Source organism: Camelina sativa, chromosome 9 (genome assembly GCF_000633955.1).
Source record: "Camelina sativa cultivar DH55 chromosome 9, Cs, whole genome shotgun sequence".
NCBI classification, from domain to species: domain Eukaryota; kingdom Viridiplantae; phylum Streptophyta; class Magnoliopsida; order Brassicales; family Brassicaceae; genus Camelina; species Camelina sativa.
This window is the reverse complement of record NC_025693.1, coordinates 20,556,766-20,571,648: the sequence shown is the minus strand read 5'-3', so window position 1 is coordinate 20,571,648 and position 14,883 is coordinate 20,556,766. Positions and strand designations below refer to the sequence as shown.

Genomic DNA, 14,883 nt, shown 5'->3' with positions numbered 1-14,883 from the left:
AGTTATGAAACGGTTCGAGGAAGGTTGGGGAGAAGGTGCAAATGACGTTTGAGTGCGTTACTACGTTAGAGAGAAGAGAAAGACAGTTTACACACAAAACAGTCCCCCAAAACTGACACGTGGCAGTTGGCTCAATGGATGACAGTTAGTTGTTTGTTGAAAGATTACAGCCTGGATTTTTGCCATACACACAATTTATATATATTACTATAAAAAAAATTGATTCTCTCAATTGGCCAAACACTCTTTTGTCGTTTTGTCCATGTCATCCAAACTCTTCATCAATCTTTATTTAAAATTTTTTTCCGACCACTTACTTTTAATCCTTTGTGGCCGTTTCTTTGTAACAAGTTTATGAAACAGAGAATATTATTTATGAAAATCGTATCTCTAATCATATAATGTAAGTTTCCTTTGTTGTGTGACTTTGAATTTGGACATTTTAAAACGTACCACATCTAATTTTCAAATGTTCATTCAACAGAAACTGAACCTTTTTATAACTTTTTTTTTTTGTTGTTGTTAACCATGAAATCAACAAATGTTTTTCGTGTTTTGTTATATCCCAAATTTGTAGCATTAGGCAGTTTTATACCTTTTTGCAGTTAAGGATAAAAAAAACACTAACCAATTGAAAAGTTCTAGGAAAATTAATTTCATTTCTCAAAACAGTTACAAATCTTGTTTGGGTCAGTCAAAAAAATTAGTTAAAAAATAAAACTGTACTCCAAAACTTAACTTGACTAGTCCCTCTCCATTCCTCTCTTGGTGCAACATGTAACTACTTTAAAGTCCATAAACTTATATGATTAAAAAATAAATTCAAAATCAGACATTTCATGTTTTCAAAATAAATTAAATAATTTTTTAAAAATTTGGCTAGACGTTTCATATTTTTGAAAAAAAATTCAAAACTAAACAATCATAATCTGAAAAAACTAAATAAAGTTTAAATTTAAGCGTTTCGTATTCTCAAACGTAACACGCGTGTTCCTTAGTTTAAACTTTGAACCCTTTTACAAAAAAATAATGAATTTTCAAAACAGTTACAAATATTACTAGTTTTTCACTCAGCCAACATATGTTAAAATTTTACTTACCACAAGCTAACTAAAATTTTATTTTTTAAAAATTCTTCAAAAACTGTAATCAAAATTTTTTACCCCCTCAAATAATTCCAATTCAAAAAAATTCAAATTAGATATGTTTGCATTCTCAAAAATATAAATAAAAAGGAAACAAATTAGTAGTACATATCAGAAAAAGGTACAAATATTGGTATACAGGCTGGCTTTTGTCCAGTCAAAAAAGTCAGAAGTTTGCATAAAAAACTGTCTTTACCCAAACGGCCAAACCTAACCGTTATCTCTCCTCTTTATTCATCCCCCTCAGATATTTTTTTTTTAATTAATTATTTTCAAAAAAATTCAAAACTGCTTTTAATTTTTTTTTTTGTTCACCTCAGATTGTGCGAATAATATCAGAGCTTTCCTTGTAGGTTTCCGTGATTTTGTCGCCTTTAACTTCCCATCCTACCCCACTCGCTTCTCACGCGCGTTTCCCTCACTTCCTCTTTCAAACTAACTACTGTATATTACACGCTCCATCATAAAAAAAAAAACAGACGCAGCCCACAGATGATGACACGTGTTAACCTACAGCTGTATCCCAAAAACTTTCAAAACCGCTTGCGTGGAAGAAGCGGTGCCCTTAAGGCCATGACTTTCTCCACCGTCTCAACCGGTTTCCGGTTCAATTATCCTCTCTCTCTGTTATAAATATCTTTTTCCTCCTCTCTTCAGTTTCCTCTCATCTTCTTCTTCCTCTACAACCAAAAACAAAACCGAAACAAACAAAAAATATATATAAATAAAAGATTTTTTTTTTTTTTTCTTTCTCAAAAATGGCGGATCGAGTGAAAGGTCCGTGGAGTCAAGAAGAAGATGAGCAGCTACGAAGGATGGTGGAGAAATACGGACCGAGGAACTGGTCTGCGATTAGCAAATCGATTCCAGGTCGATCTGGTAAATCCTGTAGGTTACGGTGGTGTAATCAGTTATCTCCGGAGGTTGAGCACCGTCCTTTCTCTCCTGAGGAAGACGAGACTATCGTAACCGCTCGTGCTAAGTTTGGTAACAAATGGGCTACCATTGCTCGTCTTCTCAACGGTCGTACGGATAACGCCGTTAAAAATCACTGGAACTCGACGCTTAAGAGGAAATGCAGCGGCGGAGGCGGTGGTGTGGGGGCGGCGATGACGACGGTTACGGTGGAGGATGACGATGAGGAGGATTTAGATCGGCCGACGAAGAGAAGATCTGTGAGCTTTGATTCTGCTTTTGCTCCGGTTGATACTGGGTTGTACATGAGCCCTGAGAGTCCTGTTGGAATCGATGTGAGTGATTCGAGCACGATTCCGTCTCCGTCGTCTCCAGCGGCTCAGCTTTTTAAACCAATGCCGATTTGCGGCGGATTCTCGGTGGTTCCGCCGGCGTTATTACCGGTTGAGATGTCTTCGTCATCGGACGATCCGCCAACTTCGTTGAGTTTGTCACTACCTGGAGCTGAGAACACGAGTTCGAGCCACAACAACAACAACAACAACAACAACAACAGTGCGTTGATGTTTCCGAGATTTGAGAGTCAGATGAAGATTAATGTAGAGGAGAGAGGAGGAGGAGAAGGACGTAGAGGTGAGTTTATGACGGTGGTGCAGGATATGATTAAAGCTGAAGTGAGGAGTTACATGGCGGAGATGCAGAGAACAAGTGGAAGTGGTGGATTCGTCGGCGGAGGAGGTTTCAGGGATTGTGGCATAATAACACCTAAGGTTGAGTAGTTTTTTGTTTTTGGTTTAGGAGAAGGAAGGAACTCGAATCGATTTGGGATTTCCAAAAAGAGTATTCTTTTTTTTTTGGGGGTTTATGGTTAAATTAAAAAAAAATGGAAAAAAAAATGTACAGAGGAATTAAAATTTCTATGGAATAATCTTAAATCTCAAATGTTTTTCATTTACAGATTAGTGATGATATGGAACAGAAGCTTATAAAAACAAGTTTAGTATATACATCAAATTAGTGAGACATTCTTGTCACATAACACTGCCACCTAGATAGAGTCAGTCAACAAAAAGTAGGATAACAAGAAATATTCTACATGTACATTACTCTCTAATAGTAATGGTGATTAGTGAGTGAGACCTTGTAACATGTTACATGTACATTGTCAAAATCAAATATTATATCTATAGTAGTAGTATAGAAGAATTTTTATAGGTAGGTTGGTTAGATAACTTCATTTTTGTATAATTCATATTACTATTTACTTACAAAAAAATAATACATTTTACAGAAAATCAGTTATTTTTGTTCTTTTTTAATTATACAAAATCCTGTCAAGTTTCAATAATATACTGTATACATTTCTTTGTTCAACTCTAAAAATAAACTCCTTACCACATGATGAAAAGTGTCATTAAAATCATGAACTTTCAAATTTTGGCCATTTAAAACATGAACTTTGTTGTAGGCCATTTAAAACATTAACTTTCGTTGACTAGCTTTTTTAAACATGAAGTTTCGTTGATTAGGCCAAAAAAGACATGACGTTAAATCCGATAATTGACCTACAAACAGACGTTACTATGCCGTTAATCACTCCGTTACTAACAAAACGACGTCGTTTTAATGGAAGTTTTAGTTTGAAAAGTGTCATTTAAACCATGAACTTTTAAATACAGGCCATTTAAACCATGAACTTGTAAATATATGTCATTTAAACCATGAACTTGTAAATGTATGTCATTTAAACCATGAACTTTCAAATTTATGTTATGTAAACCATAATACATAAAAATGGTGATCAATCTTTCAAACTCTAGTGCAGTATCCTAAAACAAGATGATCAATCCTTCAGACTCTAGTGTAGTGTCCTAATAAATGAAAAAGACTCAAGAAAAAAACAAAAAGACACAAAATACATGACAAAGATCGAAAAAGAATGATGAACTGATGTTCTTCTCTCTCTTTCTCAGAATCGCATCATGAGGCAGAGTCGAAGAAAGAAGAGATAAACTAAACTAAGGTTAAACGGGTTAGCCGATTAAGCTTATATACTTCTACAGTTTCTAATAAACCAATCGATTCGATTACCGAGTCAAACCAAAATACGGTTATTCAAATCAATTGCACCGAACGATTAAGCTTTCTCTCTTCGATTTGCTCCGATAACTAAAATTTTTAGGTTGTCTAGTTTTTACTGAATGCCCAGGGCGAGTTTATGGTTTAAATGACATAAATTAAAAGTTCATGATTTAAATGACATACATTTACAAGTTCATGATTTAAATGGCCTATATTTAAAAGTTCATAGTTTAAATAACATTATTTCAAACTAAAACTTCAATTAAAACGATGTCGTTTTGTCAGTAACGGAGTGATTAACGGCATAGTAACATCTGTTAGTAGGTCAACTATCGGATTTAACNGAAACTTCATGTTTAAAAAAACTAGTCAACGAAAGTTGATGTTTTAAATGACCTACAACAAAGTTCATGTTTTAAATGACCAAAATTTGAAAGTTCATGATTTTAATAATATTTTTTCCGTTATAAAGTTTTGAAGATTTTGATTTTTAATAAGTTTATGGAGTAAATAAAACAACTGTACGGTGTGATGTACTGATTTTAAAATAAAATAAAAAAGTGCGTTACTAATAAGTAATAAAACACAAAAACTACGTCGTATTGGTTGCTGGGTTTTGTCTCAAAGCAAAAGCGGCTTTGGTTCCCCGTAGATCTAAAGTTAATACGTTCGTCTCGCCTCTTCCCTCACTCAGCTTCTTTTTATTCCTTCCCCCCCTCCCAAATTTCTCCGGCGGTACGATCAAATCACATCGGATATTATTAATTCTGCCGGCGATCAAATGGCGCTGTCGTCAATCGCAGCGACGGTCTCAATCCTAATCTATCTCTCTCTCCCTTATTCAATCACAGCTGGTGGTGAAAACATCCTCCACCAATCTCCCACCGCTGGATCACGGCGTCCAATGGTGTTCCCATTGTTTCTCTCCGAATCAAATTCATCTTCTTCCTCGAGATCTTTATCTCTTCCCCATCGGAAACTCAACAAAGCCGACTCAAAATCACTGCCTCACTCTCGCATGAGACTCTACGACGATCTTCTTCGTAACGGGTTAGTAAATTAATTTTTCTTCCTTCGTTCCGATCCGAGTCCGTGTAGCTTCGCTTCGATTGATGTTTATCGAATTCATTTGTATAGGTATTACACAACGCGGCTTTGGATTGGTACGCCTCCACAGATGTTTGCTCTTATTGTTGATTCTGGGAGTACTGTTACTTATGTTCCTTGTTCTGATTGTGAACAATGTGGCAAACACCAGGTACTTTGCTTCAACTTCTTCAAACCAACGTAAAGTTCAAGTCTTTTGTAAAAAGTTCATATTTTGATTATGCCCATTGATTCAGGACCCCAAGTTTCAGCCAGAATTGTCAACTACTTATCAACCTGTTAAATGTAACATGGATTGTAACTGTGACGATGATAAGGAACAATGTGTTTACGAGAGAGAGTATGCTGAGCACAGTAGTAGTAAAGGTGTGCTTGGTGAAGATCTCATTTCGTTTGGCAATGAAAGCCAGCTGACACCTCAACGAGCTGTTTTCGGTTGTGAAACTGTCGAAACCGGTGATCTTTATAGTCAACGAGCTGATGGCATTATTGGATTAGGCCAAGGTGATCTTAGTCTTGTGGATCAGTTGGTGGACAAAGGTTTGATTAGCAACTCTTTTGGTTTGTGTTATGGAGGGATGGATATTGGTGGAGGTTCGATGATTCTTGGAGGTTTTGAGTATCCTTCTGAGATGATATTCACTGAGTCGGACCCTGATCGTAGGTATGTTTGTTTTTTTTCCCAAGGGACTGCTTTTTGTCTGGTTGACGAAATGGGGATCTTTTGTATTAAAATCCTAACGGGATACGTTTAATACCTTTCACACATTTACTCTAGTTTCGGGATGGCGACAGTCCATATTACAATATAGATTTGACGGGGATACGTGTTGCTGGGAAGCAGTTGTTGCTCAACTCTAGAGTCTTTGATGGAGAACATGGCGCCGTTTTAGACAGTGGTACAACTTATGCTTATCTCCCGGATGCAGCATTTGAAGCATTTGAGGAAGCTGTAAGACTTTTCTAAATTATATTATACCTTATAACTGTTAGGTTGTGCCTTTTCTTACATTGAGCTTTTATCTTATTGTATGGAAGGTTATGAGAGAAGTTTCTACATTGAAGCAGATTGATGGTCCTGATCCAAATTTTAAAGATACTTGCTTCCATGTGGCTGCAAGGTATTATTATTTTGCAAAACTTTGTGATCTATATTATAACTTTTCAATCAAGGGAAGTGACTGACTGTTAGATTGGTTCATGCTCAAGTAATGATGTCTCTGAACTTCCGAAGATATTCCCATCAGTCGAGATGGTATTTAAGAGTGGGCAGTCGTGGCTGTTGTCCCCCGAGAATTACATGTTCCGAGTAAGTAATTTATCCCTTAAATCTCTTAAAAACGTTCCATTTTCTCTCTATTAGCTAGCATTATAGTAGGTTTCTGAAGTAGTATATATTAGTCTCTATGTGTCTGGTTTTGGTTTAGCCACTAATTTGTAGCTGATATCAAGTTGCTGATGTGATTACCTTTTTGTTCAACAAAGCATGCCAAGGTGCATGGCGCATATTGTCTCGGTGTATTCCCAAATGGAAAAGATCATACAACTCTTCTAGGAGGTAAATAGATATCAATACTCTTATTTTGGCTACTTTGATTTTTTTGAAGAAGAACTTTTCATTTTATTGGTTACATATATAATCTTATATTATCAGGAATTGTGGTCCGCAATACGCTTGTTGTGTATGATCGTGAGAATTCTAAGGTTGGATTCTGGAGAACAAATTGTTCAGAGTTATCCGATAGGCTTCACATCGATGGTGCAACACCACCTGCCACTTTGCCTTCGAATGATTCAAATCCATCCCAAAATTCATCAAGCAATCTCTCAGGTTAGCACCGACAGCAGTAGATTTTATCTAAACTCTTTCGTCTTGGAAGTTACCAACTGAAAAGAAACTAATTCTGGGTCTGATGTTTGTGGTACTTGATTCCTCAGGTTTGAGTCAAATTGGTCAAATAAACCTTGATATTCAACTAACAGTCAATTCGTCCTATTTGAAACCTCGGATTGAAGAGCTCTCCAAGTCATTCTCCAAAGAGCTCGATGTCGAATCTTCACAGGTGAGCTAAACTGATAAAACACGCAATAACTTGTAAGCCTTATGCACTGATGTTGCTAATATTGAGTAAGACAAATGTATAACTGTTTCCATCTCAGGTCATTTTATCCAATCTCACGTCCGAAGGAAACAATACTCTCCTCAAAATGGTTGTCGTCCCTCCTGAACCTTCTACGTGGTTCTCAAATGTCACAGCAACGGTATATGATTTTACGATAAACTTTTCCTTGCATTACTCTTGATTCGATTACCTACTTAGACTTTCCATTATGCTTTCTTGTAGAGTATAGTTTCACGGTTTACCAACCACCAAATCAAGCTTCCTGAAATCTTTGGGAACTATCAGCTGGTTAATTACAAACTCGAGCCTCCAAGAAAACGGTACGCGCCAAATTTTCATTCTTAACCGTAGTAAAAAGACTATCACTCGTTGTCTCAATAAAAATAAAAGTCATTTCCTTTCGTTTTATAGGACGAACAACAGCATTGTCGTGATCGTGATTGGGATCATCGCTGTAATTATGGGGTTATCAGCTTATGGAGCTTGGTTGATATGGAAACGGAAGCAAACATCAATACCTTACAAACCTGTGGATGAAGTCAATCAAGTCATAGTCGCTGAGCAGGAACTGCAACCTATACAAAGAAACAGTTTTTAAAATTTTATTCTCTCTTAAATCATACAAAAGCTGTTTGGTCTTGTTCAAAAGAAAAAACAGTATCCCAACTGTCTTAATGATCTTTATTGTTTAGTAAATAATGCCAACTTTTTCGTTTTAATTTATGAAAGTTCTCGTTTTATTTAATTAATTTGTTTTGGTTTTTTTCTCTCTTAGATACTCTCACATATGTAAAAAATTAACTTTATATTTGATTCTTTCAGATTTAAATATTTGAATAGAAACAAAGAAATTGTCTTTTCTGTTTTAATGCTTGGCGTAAAACTAGGTGAATCGTTTATTTTGTATTAATTTCCTAGATACTAAAAATGGATACAAAACTTGTGGAATGGGTCAAATTCAAACCAAGAGAAAAAAGGGAAACATTTAGTAAATTTTTGAACTTTTAGGCAGAAGTGAATTAATTGCTCACTACTGTCAAAAACTGTATCGAGAAAGTAATCCCAATAAAATAAAAAACAGAAAGATAGTATAAGAATATGGGAAAAAAGAAGAAGACCAAAAGGAAAAGATATAAACAAATAAAGGAAAAAAGAATATTTACAAATATCAGTTTACAAAAATTAAGAAAAAAAAAAATACAAATAAAAATCAACATTTAAAAATAATTTTGTAACAGATTTTTACTTATGAATTATAAAAATCAAAAATCAAAATTTACAACAGCCATTACTAAAGTAAATTGGGATTAAAACCACAAAATTATCGTTTTGGATTCAGTAATCGGTGGTCTCTCGGAGAAGTAGTTGGTGAGTATCTCTCTCTCTCTCTCTCTCTCTCTCTCTATCATCTCTCTTCTCTGTTTCTTCTTCTCTCTATCTCAAAGGGTTTAGGGTTTAAGACTCTCCAAGAAATTTGGATTTTTTCTAACAGATCTGATCACCAAATCTATTCCGGGTTTGTGTTATTATCTTCTAAGATCACCGAATCACTTAATTTTCGCGAAAAGTTTCTTGCTTTTCCCCTTTTTTCTCGGTTGTAGGATTTGAACAAACTCTTTAGGCTTTGAGATCAGTAAGAAGAACCAATTTCACTGCTTTATCAGAATTAGATTTCATTAAAGTTGAAACCTTTATGTTCGAATATTTTGTTTTTTCGATTGTAGAAGAAGAAAGTTGAAAGCTTTTTTTTTGAAGGAGGGGCTTAATGGCGCTTAAACCAAAGCCAAGATCTGAAATCGATGTCTCAGATTGTTCTGGGAAACAACAGTCTGATGATGGTAATGGAGTTAGGTGTGAAGAGGAGGACGAGGAAGTTGAAATCATGGAGTGTTTTAATCTGATTGATGATGTGTTTCCAGAAGAAGAAGGAGAAGAAGAGGGTTTGTGTGAAGTGTCGTCTTCTTCGAGTTCTTTTGGTGATTCATTGTGTGATCGTGATGCTGATGATTTTGGTTTTGGTGATGGAGATGAAGCTCAGTCTATGTTGAGCAAAGATTACCCATTGCCTGATGGGACTGAGTTTTTGGGTTTGACTAAGAAGAAGACTGATGAGAGGTGGAAGAGACTAACTAAGTCTTTGATGTGGAGATGCAAGTGGATAGAGCTTAAGGTTAAGGAGATTGAGTCTCAAGCTAGAGGGTATGAGAGAGAAGTTGAAGATTACTATTTGACTAAACAGTTTGATTTGGAGAAGTCTAAAATGGAAGGGCTTGATGGGAAAGCGATTCCTTTTCGTGAACACACTGAAAAGAGGAATGTTTTTAAGAGAGGAAGAAGGAAACGAGTGGAAGAGACTACAGATGTTGCAGCTTATATGTCTAACCATAATCTTTTCTCTTATTCCGGTATATCCACATTGCAGCTTTTCTTTGCTTCGTTTAACTTTCTGCTTCATCTCGAAAACAATGGTCTAACTTTGTGTTCTTTAACTTTGTGATCAGAGAAACGGGTGCCAGTAAATGTTAAGTCGCAGTATCTTGATTCAGGTAAGATATATATTATATAGAGTTTATCAAAATGAGGTGGTTGTTTGATGTTAAATGTCTGATCTTGGCGATGAATCTTGGATGTTATATTAGATATTGGTACAGGCCGCAAAGCTACAGGCAAGCAAGATGGAACTGAAGATGATTGTCTTCTATCTGAGTTAGATTGTTCTGATGATTTCTTAGCAAAGCTTCTGATTAAGATTGATGAGGCACAGGTCAAAGCAAGAAGTTTAAAGAAGCGTGTTGATCAGTTGATGTTGGATTCTCAGACTTCATTGATCCCTGAAACGATAGCTCCCTGTCATCCAGACTTTAGGATACAGAATGGCAAACAATATGCTCTTGTTGAAGATCCGTTGACTCGTAATCAGAGAGAGGCGAGTGTGCAATGTATACCTGCTGATCATACCGAACATCTATTGGTGCCTCAAATTCCTCCCACTCAAAGTGGTGGGCAATGTTTGACTAAAAACTCTCCAATATCATCTAATAGCTTAAGATTTCACCCTATCCTTGAAGACGTAAGAATTGTTTCTTAATCATTTCCTATTATAATGTTTTGGTTGGAGTTGAAAGAGAGTTCAAATATATGAATGGTTTGTTGTGCAGCTGCTAATGGATGACAAAGAGATGAATGATGAGGACTTGGAAGCAGACGAGGAGAAGCTTGATTACTTCAGGAAGCTAATCAATGAGATTACAGGCGTGGTATCACCAGAAGAATCAAATGCAGAAAAAGATCCTCAACCGGCTACCAAGAGGTGTAAAACTTCTCACTGAAGCTCTTTCTCTGTACAGGAGCCTTATCTTCTTGCTTGGTGAACCATGTCCATAAAGCTCTTAGAAGATAGTAATATCGTATATTTCGTTCATTCTTCTCTCTCTCTCTCTCTACTAACTCTTTGGATTTGGTTCTTTGAGAATTCTGAGACCAAAATAGGTTTCAGAGTTTGTGCACAGTTTATGTGACTTAGATCCGTATCATAGGCTATCTATCTATCTTTCTTGTTCTATATGAGTCGTAGACCCTTTATTACTCTAAATGCAAATCTTCTTGAGCTTTCTTTGTGGAGTATTCATGTGCACAAGAATCCAAAACACATAAGCACGCCGATTAAACAACCTGTGATTAAACTAAACATGACACTAGACTCTGTTTTGGTTTACTTTAATAACCTTGAGAAACTTTATCCGACACATACACATGTCAAGTCGAGAACTTAGTCTGAACTCTGAAGTGTTTTTCCTAGAAAAGGGCTCTTTCTTGATTTTCGAATCTTGTAAAAGAAATGATTAACATGAAAGATGAGTCAAGTTAGTGGTCGTTTATTACCTGTAAAAGCCAAATATTAGTGATAATTAATTGAGTTTAAAGAGAGGCTTTTTAGGTAGCCGCATTTTCTTGAGACCCAAACAAACACTTTGATATTTGTAGGACGACGACAGTTTCTTCACTTTCATTGGCTTACTTGTTGAGGGGACCGCAAATCCATTTTCACTTGCTCTCTTTTAAAATTCCATAGTCTTTACATTACAAGTCTTGAATTTGTACGCAAGACATTAATCAATTATTCCCACAGGCGTAATGTCGTACTCGGGACTTGCATTCTATAAAAACATGCTTAAGCTTCCTTTTCTTATCTTGAAAAGTCTCAAATATCTGTCTAACCATCAATTTATGTTTGGTATCCAAAAACTTTATGATTCCATAATTCATACCATAAGGTTCACTACATGGAAAAGTCTTTAGCTGTCACCATTTTAGTACACATGAAATTATTCACTACATTTGGACATGATTGATTGATAACATCATGATGTCCATGGTTCCATTACCTATATCTAGAGTTTTGTGTGAACGCAAACATTTTGGTTTCTTGGTTTACCTAATTTTGGGTAAAGAACACGAAACCTTGATGATGCATATCAGTATTCTGATTCATTACGTTATACTACTAACTTTATACTATAATTAAGTCAATAATCTTGGAACTTGAAGTGGAAAGTTAAAGGCTAAAAGAGGAGGAGCCGCCATAAACTTTCCACGCCGGCGAATATTTATGGAATAAAAAATTTCTTTTGTGTTAGCAATTAAAATATAATTAACCCAAAAGAGAAAAACTTATTTGGTCTTTTTGGCCTTAAAGCATAAGTGATTTGTGCCTTCTTCTCTTTCAAGATTTATTAGTTGTTACCTTCTTGAAAAACCAAAAGGCAAATCAAAGAAGAAGAAAGATGCTCAAATTCGATGAACCACAGTGCACAAACCCATCATGTTTCTTCTGCAGCATGAAAGAGACCAACCCTTTCCGTCGAAGATCCAAACTCGCCGCAATTTTCAAAGAGATCCCTCGTACGGAGTCAAAAGACCATGTCTTGGTCTTGAGTGGTCTGTGGAATATAGCCATGTCCGAGCCTGACGATCCTGAGTTCCCATCACTAGGTTTGTTCGAGTGTATGTCAAAACTCATACAAAAGTCAATGAAAAACAGTGCTTGGCTTCTCAAAGACCAGAACATATTCATCCCTTACTACGCAGCTCATATCATCGGATCATATGTTATGAACAAAGAGGATTTGGCTGCAAGAGCGGTTGATTCAAAGGCTTTTGTTGTTCCTGCTTTGTTGGAGCTTTTGAGAGGGAACATCAGTTGGGTTGAGCAGCGAGCCGCGGCTCGAGCACTTGGTCACTTAGCTAGCCATGAGAAGAGCTTTGAAGTGGTTTCTTTGTTCGAAGAAGAAATCGTGAAGCTTTCGATGGAGATAGCTACTAGTTGTTTGAAGAATGTTTACATAAGCTTTCTTGGGGTTGAAGATAGCGAGAGGTTAAAGTATCATAGCGACTTGTTGACGAGAGGGCTTGGTGGGTTAGAGACAGAGAATCAAAAGGCAGAGGAATGGGGGATTCAACTACAATGTTGGTCTTTGTTTCTATTGAATAGTTTCGCATCGCGAGGTAGGTCTATTGACCGAATCTGCGAGGAAGGGTTCTTGAAGAAGGTGGTTGAAATGTGGGGAGGATTAGTAAACCGGAAGTCTCCTGGAGGAATTGGATTGATAAAGACTCTTTGTAAAACAGAGTTGGGGAGAAAGAGAGTTAGTGAGGTTAAGGAAGTGATTAAGAGACTTTGCGATCTTTCAAGATCGTCTGATGATTGGAAAGAAACTGCTTTAGATACTCTTTTGTTGCTTCTTAAAGACTCAAACGTTAGGTATCGAGTTATTGATGTTTTAGGTTATTGTTTAGTGGATTTAGCAGAAGATAGAATCGTTGGAGAAAGAGTAGCTCAGATAGTTTTACAAGATTATCACAAGATTAAGTATAGTGGCTTGAAGATGAACAGCGAGGAGGCACATAGAAGTATAGAGAATCTATGGGAGATCAAAGTAGAGAGGAAGAAGAAAGAGAAGCTTATGAGTGACATAGAGCTTGAAGAAAGAAGAAAGATGGTGAAATCGTTGAAGAAACAAGGGAAGAAGAAGTTTCTGATGGGTTTTGTTAAAGAAGCGATGGAGATTTACACAGTGGGAATAGATTTGTGTCCGTTGGATATGATACGAGATAGAGTTGTGTTGTTTAGCAATAGAGCACAGTGTTACTTGTTGTTGAAGCAAGCTGAGTATGCTATTAGTGATGCTACTAGAGCTTTGTGTTTATCTGGTGTGGATGATCCTCACGGTAAGAGTTTATGGAGAAGATCTCAAGCGTACGATCTTAAAGGATCGGGGAGGGAAAGCCTAATGGATTGTTTAACGTTCGTAGATCAACGACACAAGCATTCCAATACGCAAAGGATACCATACTACGCTGCGCAGATGATAAGAAAGCAGATGCGTAGATTTAAAGATATCTATGTCTCATTGTAAAATACTAGATTTTAACCCGACAGAGTATTTGTGACTAATATTTTTATATTTGAAGGTGTATTTGTTTGTCAATTTTGTTTGCTACATTTAGTGTTTAAAATTGTATAATTGTATTTTGTTGTTAATTTTCTGATTATGAAGTGAAATATAATGAAATATAATTAAAAGGATATATTACGAAATGTACTTCAAAAATACTTGAGTTTAAAACATGAAAACATAAATGATTACTAATTACCAACTGCACTGCACATAACAGCGTACATAACAGTACAAAACACAATCATTCAATTGATTAAGAATAGACTGCAACGCTGCGTTGGTGTAGAATTGGAGATCATCTAGCAAAATTGAACCGTCTACCTTTGTTGTATTTTTACCGTACACTATAAGCAACTTTTTATTTGGCAAAGGAGTCCCTTCGAACAACCATTGACTCCCCAAAAAAAGACTTCCCATTCTATTGGATTATAGTAGCCGATAATTTTAGATCAAGAGTCCTGCACCAAGGAGACACATTCAACAAACACTTCCCATTTCCTAGGGTTAAATTAGCCGGGATAACATAAGAAAAAACAATACGCCGGAGAAAAACATGGTTGGAGAGGTTTTTTTGTTGTTGTTTCAAATCCATTTTTTTATAATTATTTAAGACGAGCAATGATTTCACTTTCATCATTTTTCTTTTAATTATTCGAGAGATAAATTCCTATAAATGTAAATGGAGGAATGGATTCTTAAAAAATAATGCAATATTAATTCAAAATTATTAAAAACATGCAATATTACTGATTTCGGTGAGAAGTTGCTAAGGGCATGGTTATAGGTGTATATCAACTCAGCCAATTCTGAGATTGATCGAACGCGAGCTTCGTACCATTGACTCTTTTCTTTGTAGTTCGTTGGCATCTCCTGAGCCATATGAACAATGGATGCCATTCATTCTGCATAATTAACGGAGGATAGTACAAGAAGAAGCACGACGTCGGAGAGAAATGGTTAGAGAATTTTTTCTTTGTTGTTTCAATTTTTTTTTTTATATAGTTATTTAAGAGGAGCAGTGATTTCACTTTCAAGATTTTTTTTTGAATAATT

General features: G+C 36.0%; 4 protein-coding genes across 9 annotated transcripts; all 4 read left to right on the top strand.

The window, feature by feature from the left end:
• On the top strand, nucleotides 1,813–3,102 carry LOC104711542 (transcription factor MYB44-like). Its single transcript, XM_010428247.2, has one exon. It carries the CDS (start codon nucleotides 1,904–1,906, stop codon nucleotides 2,837–2,839), a length of 936 nt encoding a protein of 311 aa, XP_010426549.1. The 5' UTR covers nucleotides 1,813–1,903; the 3' UTR covers nucleotides 2,840–3,102.
• On the top strand, nucleotides 4,797–8,115 carry LOC104711541 (aspartic proteinase CDR1-like). Its single transcript, XM_010428246.2, has 12 exons — nucleotides 4,797–5,192; nucleotides 5,280–5,400; nucleotides 5,486–5,913; nucleotides 6,045–6,201; nucleotides 6,288–6,370; nucleotides 6,459–6,558; nucleotides 6,735–6,807; nucleotides 6,904–7,080; nucleotides 7,188–7,312; nucleotides 7,410–7,511; nucleotides 7,595–7,692; nucleotides 7,784–8,115. The coding sequence occupies exons 1-12, from the start codon at nucleotides 4,924–4,926 to the stop codon at nucleotides 7,968–7,970; spliced, it is 1,920 nt and encodes a 639-aa protein (XP_010426548.1). The 5' UTR covers nucleotides 4,797–4,923; the 3' UTR covers nucleotides 7,971–8,115.
• Nucleotides 8,663–10,983, top strand: LOC104711540. Of its 5 annotated transcripts, none has more exons than XM_010428242.1 (5): nucleotides 8,663–8,740; nucleotides 9,128–9,777; nucleotides 9,874–9,918; nucleotides 10,012–10,442; nucleotides 10,531–10,983. In XM_010428242.1, exons 2-5 carry the CDS (start codon nucleotides 9,138–9,140, stop codon nucleotides 10,699–10,701), a joined length of 1,287 nt encoding a protein of 428 aa, XP_010426544.1. In that variant the 5' UTR covers nucleotides 8,663–8,740; nucleotides 9,128–9,137; the 3' UTR covers nucleotides 10,702–10,983. The 5 variants fall into 5 exon arrangements, with proteins under 5 accessions (XP_010426544.1, XP_010426545.1, XP_010426547.1 ...); XM_010428243.2 differs by having other exon boundaries at nucleotides 8,716–8,740; nucleotides 9,097–9,777; XM_010428245.1 differs by lacking the exon at nucleotides 8,663–8,740 and adding an exon at nucleotides 8,783–8,888.
• LOC104711539 lies at nucleotides 12,091–13,865 on the top strand. Of its 2 annotated transcripts, XM_019230182.1 has the most exons (2): nucleotides 12,091–12,364; nucleotides 12,461–13,865. In XM_019230182.1, the coding sequence occupies exons 1-2, from the start codon at nucleotides 12,157–12,159 to the stop codon at nucleotides 13,786–13,788; spliced, it is 1,536 nt and encodes a 511-aa protein (XP_019085727.1). In that variant the 5' UTR covers nucleotides 12,091–12,156; the 3' UTR covers nucleotides 13,789–13,865. The 2 variants fall into 2 exon arrangements, with proteins under 2 accessions (XP_019085727.1, XP_010426539.1); XM_010428237.2 differs by having other exon boundaries at nucleotides 12,091–13,865.

Coding starts and splice junctions, on each gene's coding strand:
- LOC104711542 (XM_010428247.2), top strand. CDS start 1,904: ATGGCGGATCGAGTGAAAGGTCCGTGGAGTCAAGAAGAAGATGAGCAG.
- LOC104711541 (XM_010428246.2), top strand. CDS start 4,924: ATGGCGCTGTCGTCAATCGCAGCGACGGTCTCAATCCTAATCTATCTC. Junction 6,559..6,734: donor CCGAGAATTACATGTTCCGA/GTAAGTAATTTA, acceptor TGTTCAACAAAG/CATGCCAAGGTGCATGGCGC. Junction 7,313..7,409: donor TCGATGTCGAATCTTCACAG/GTGAGCTAAACT, acceptor TTTCCATCTCAG/GTCATTTTATCCAATCTCAC.
- LOC104711540 (XM_010428242.1), top strand. CDS start 9,138: ATGGCGCTTAAACCAAAGCCAAGATCTGAAATCGATGTCTCAGATTGT. Junction 9,919..10,011: donor GTCGCAGTATCTTGATTCAG/GTAAGATATATA, acceptor ATGTTATATTAG/ATATTGGTACAGGCCGCAAA. Junction 10,443..10,530: donor TTCACCCTATCCTTGAAGAC/GTAAGAATTGTT, acceptor TTTGTTGTGCAG/CTGCTAATGGATGACAAAGA.
- LOC104711539 (XM_010428237.2), top strand. CDS start 12,157: ATGCTCAAATTCGATGAACCACAGTGCACAAACCCATCATGTTTCTTC.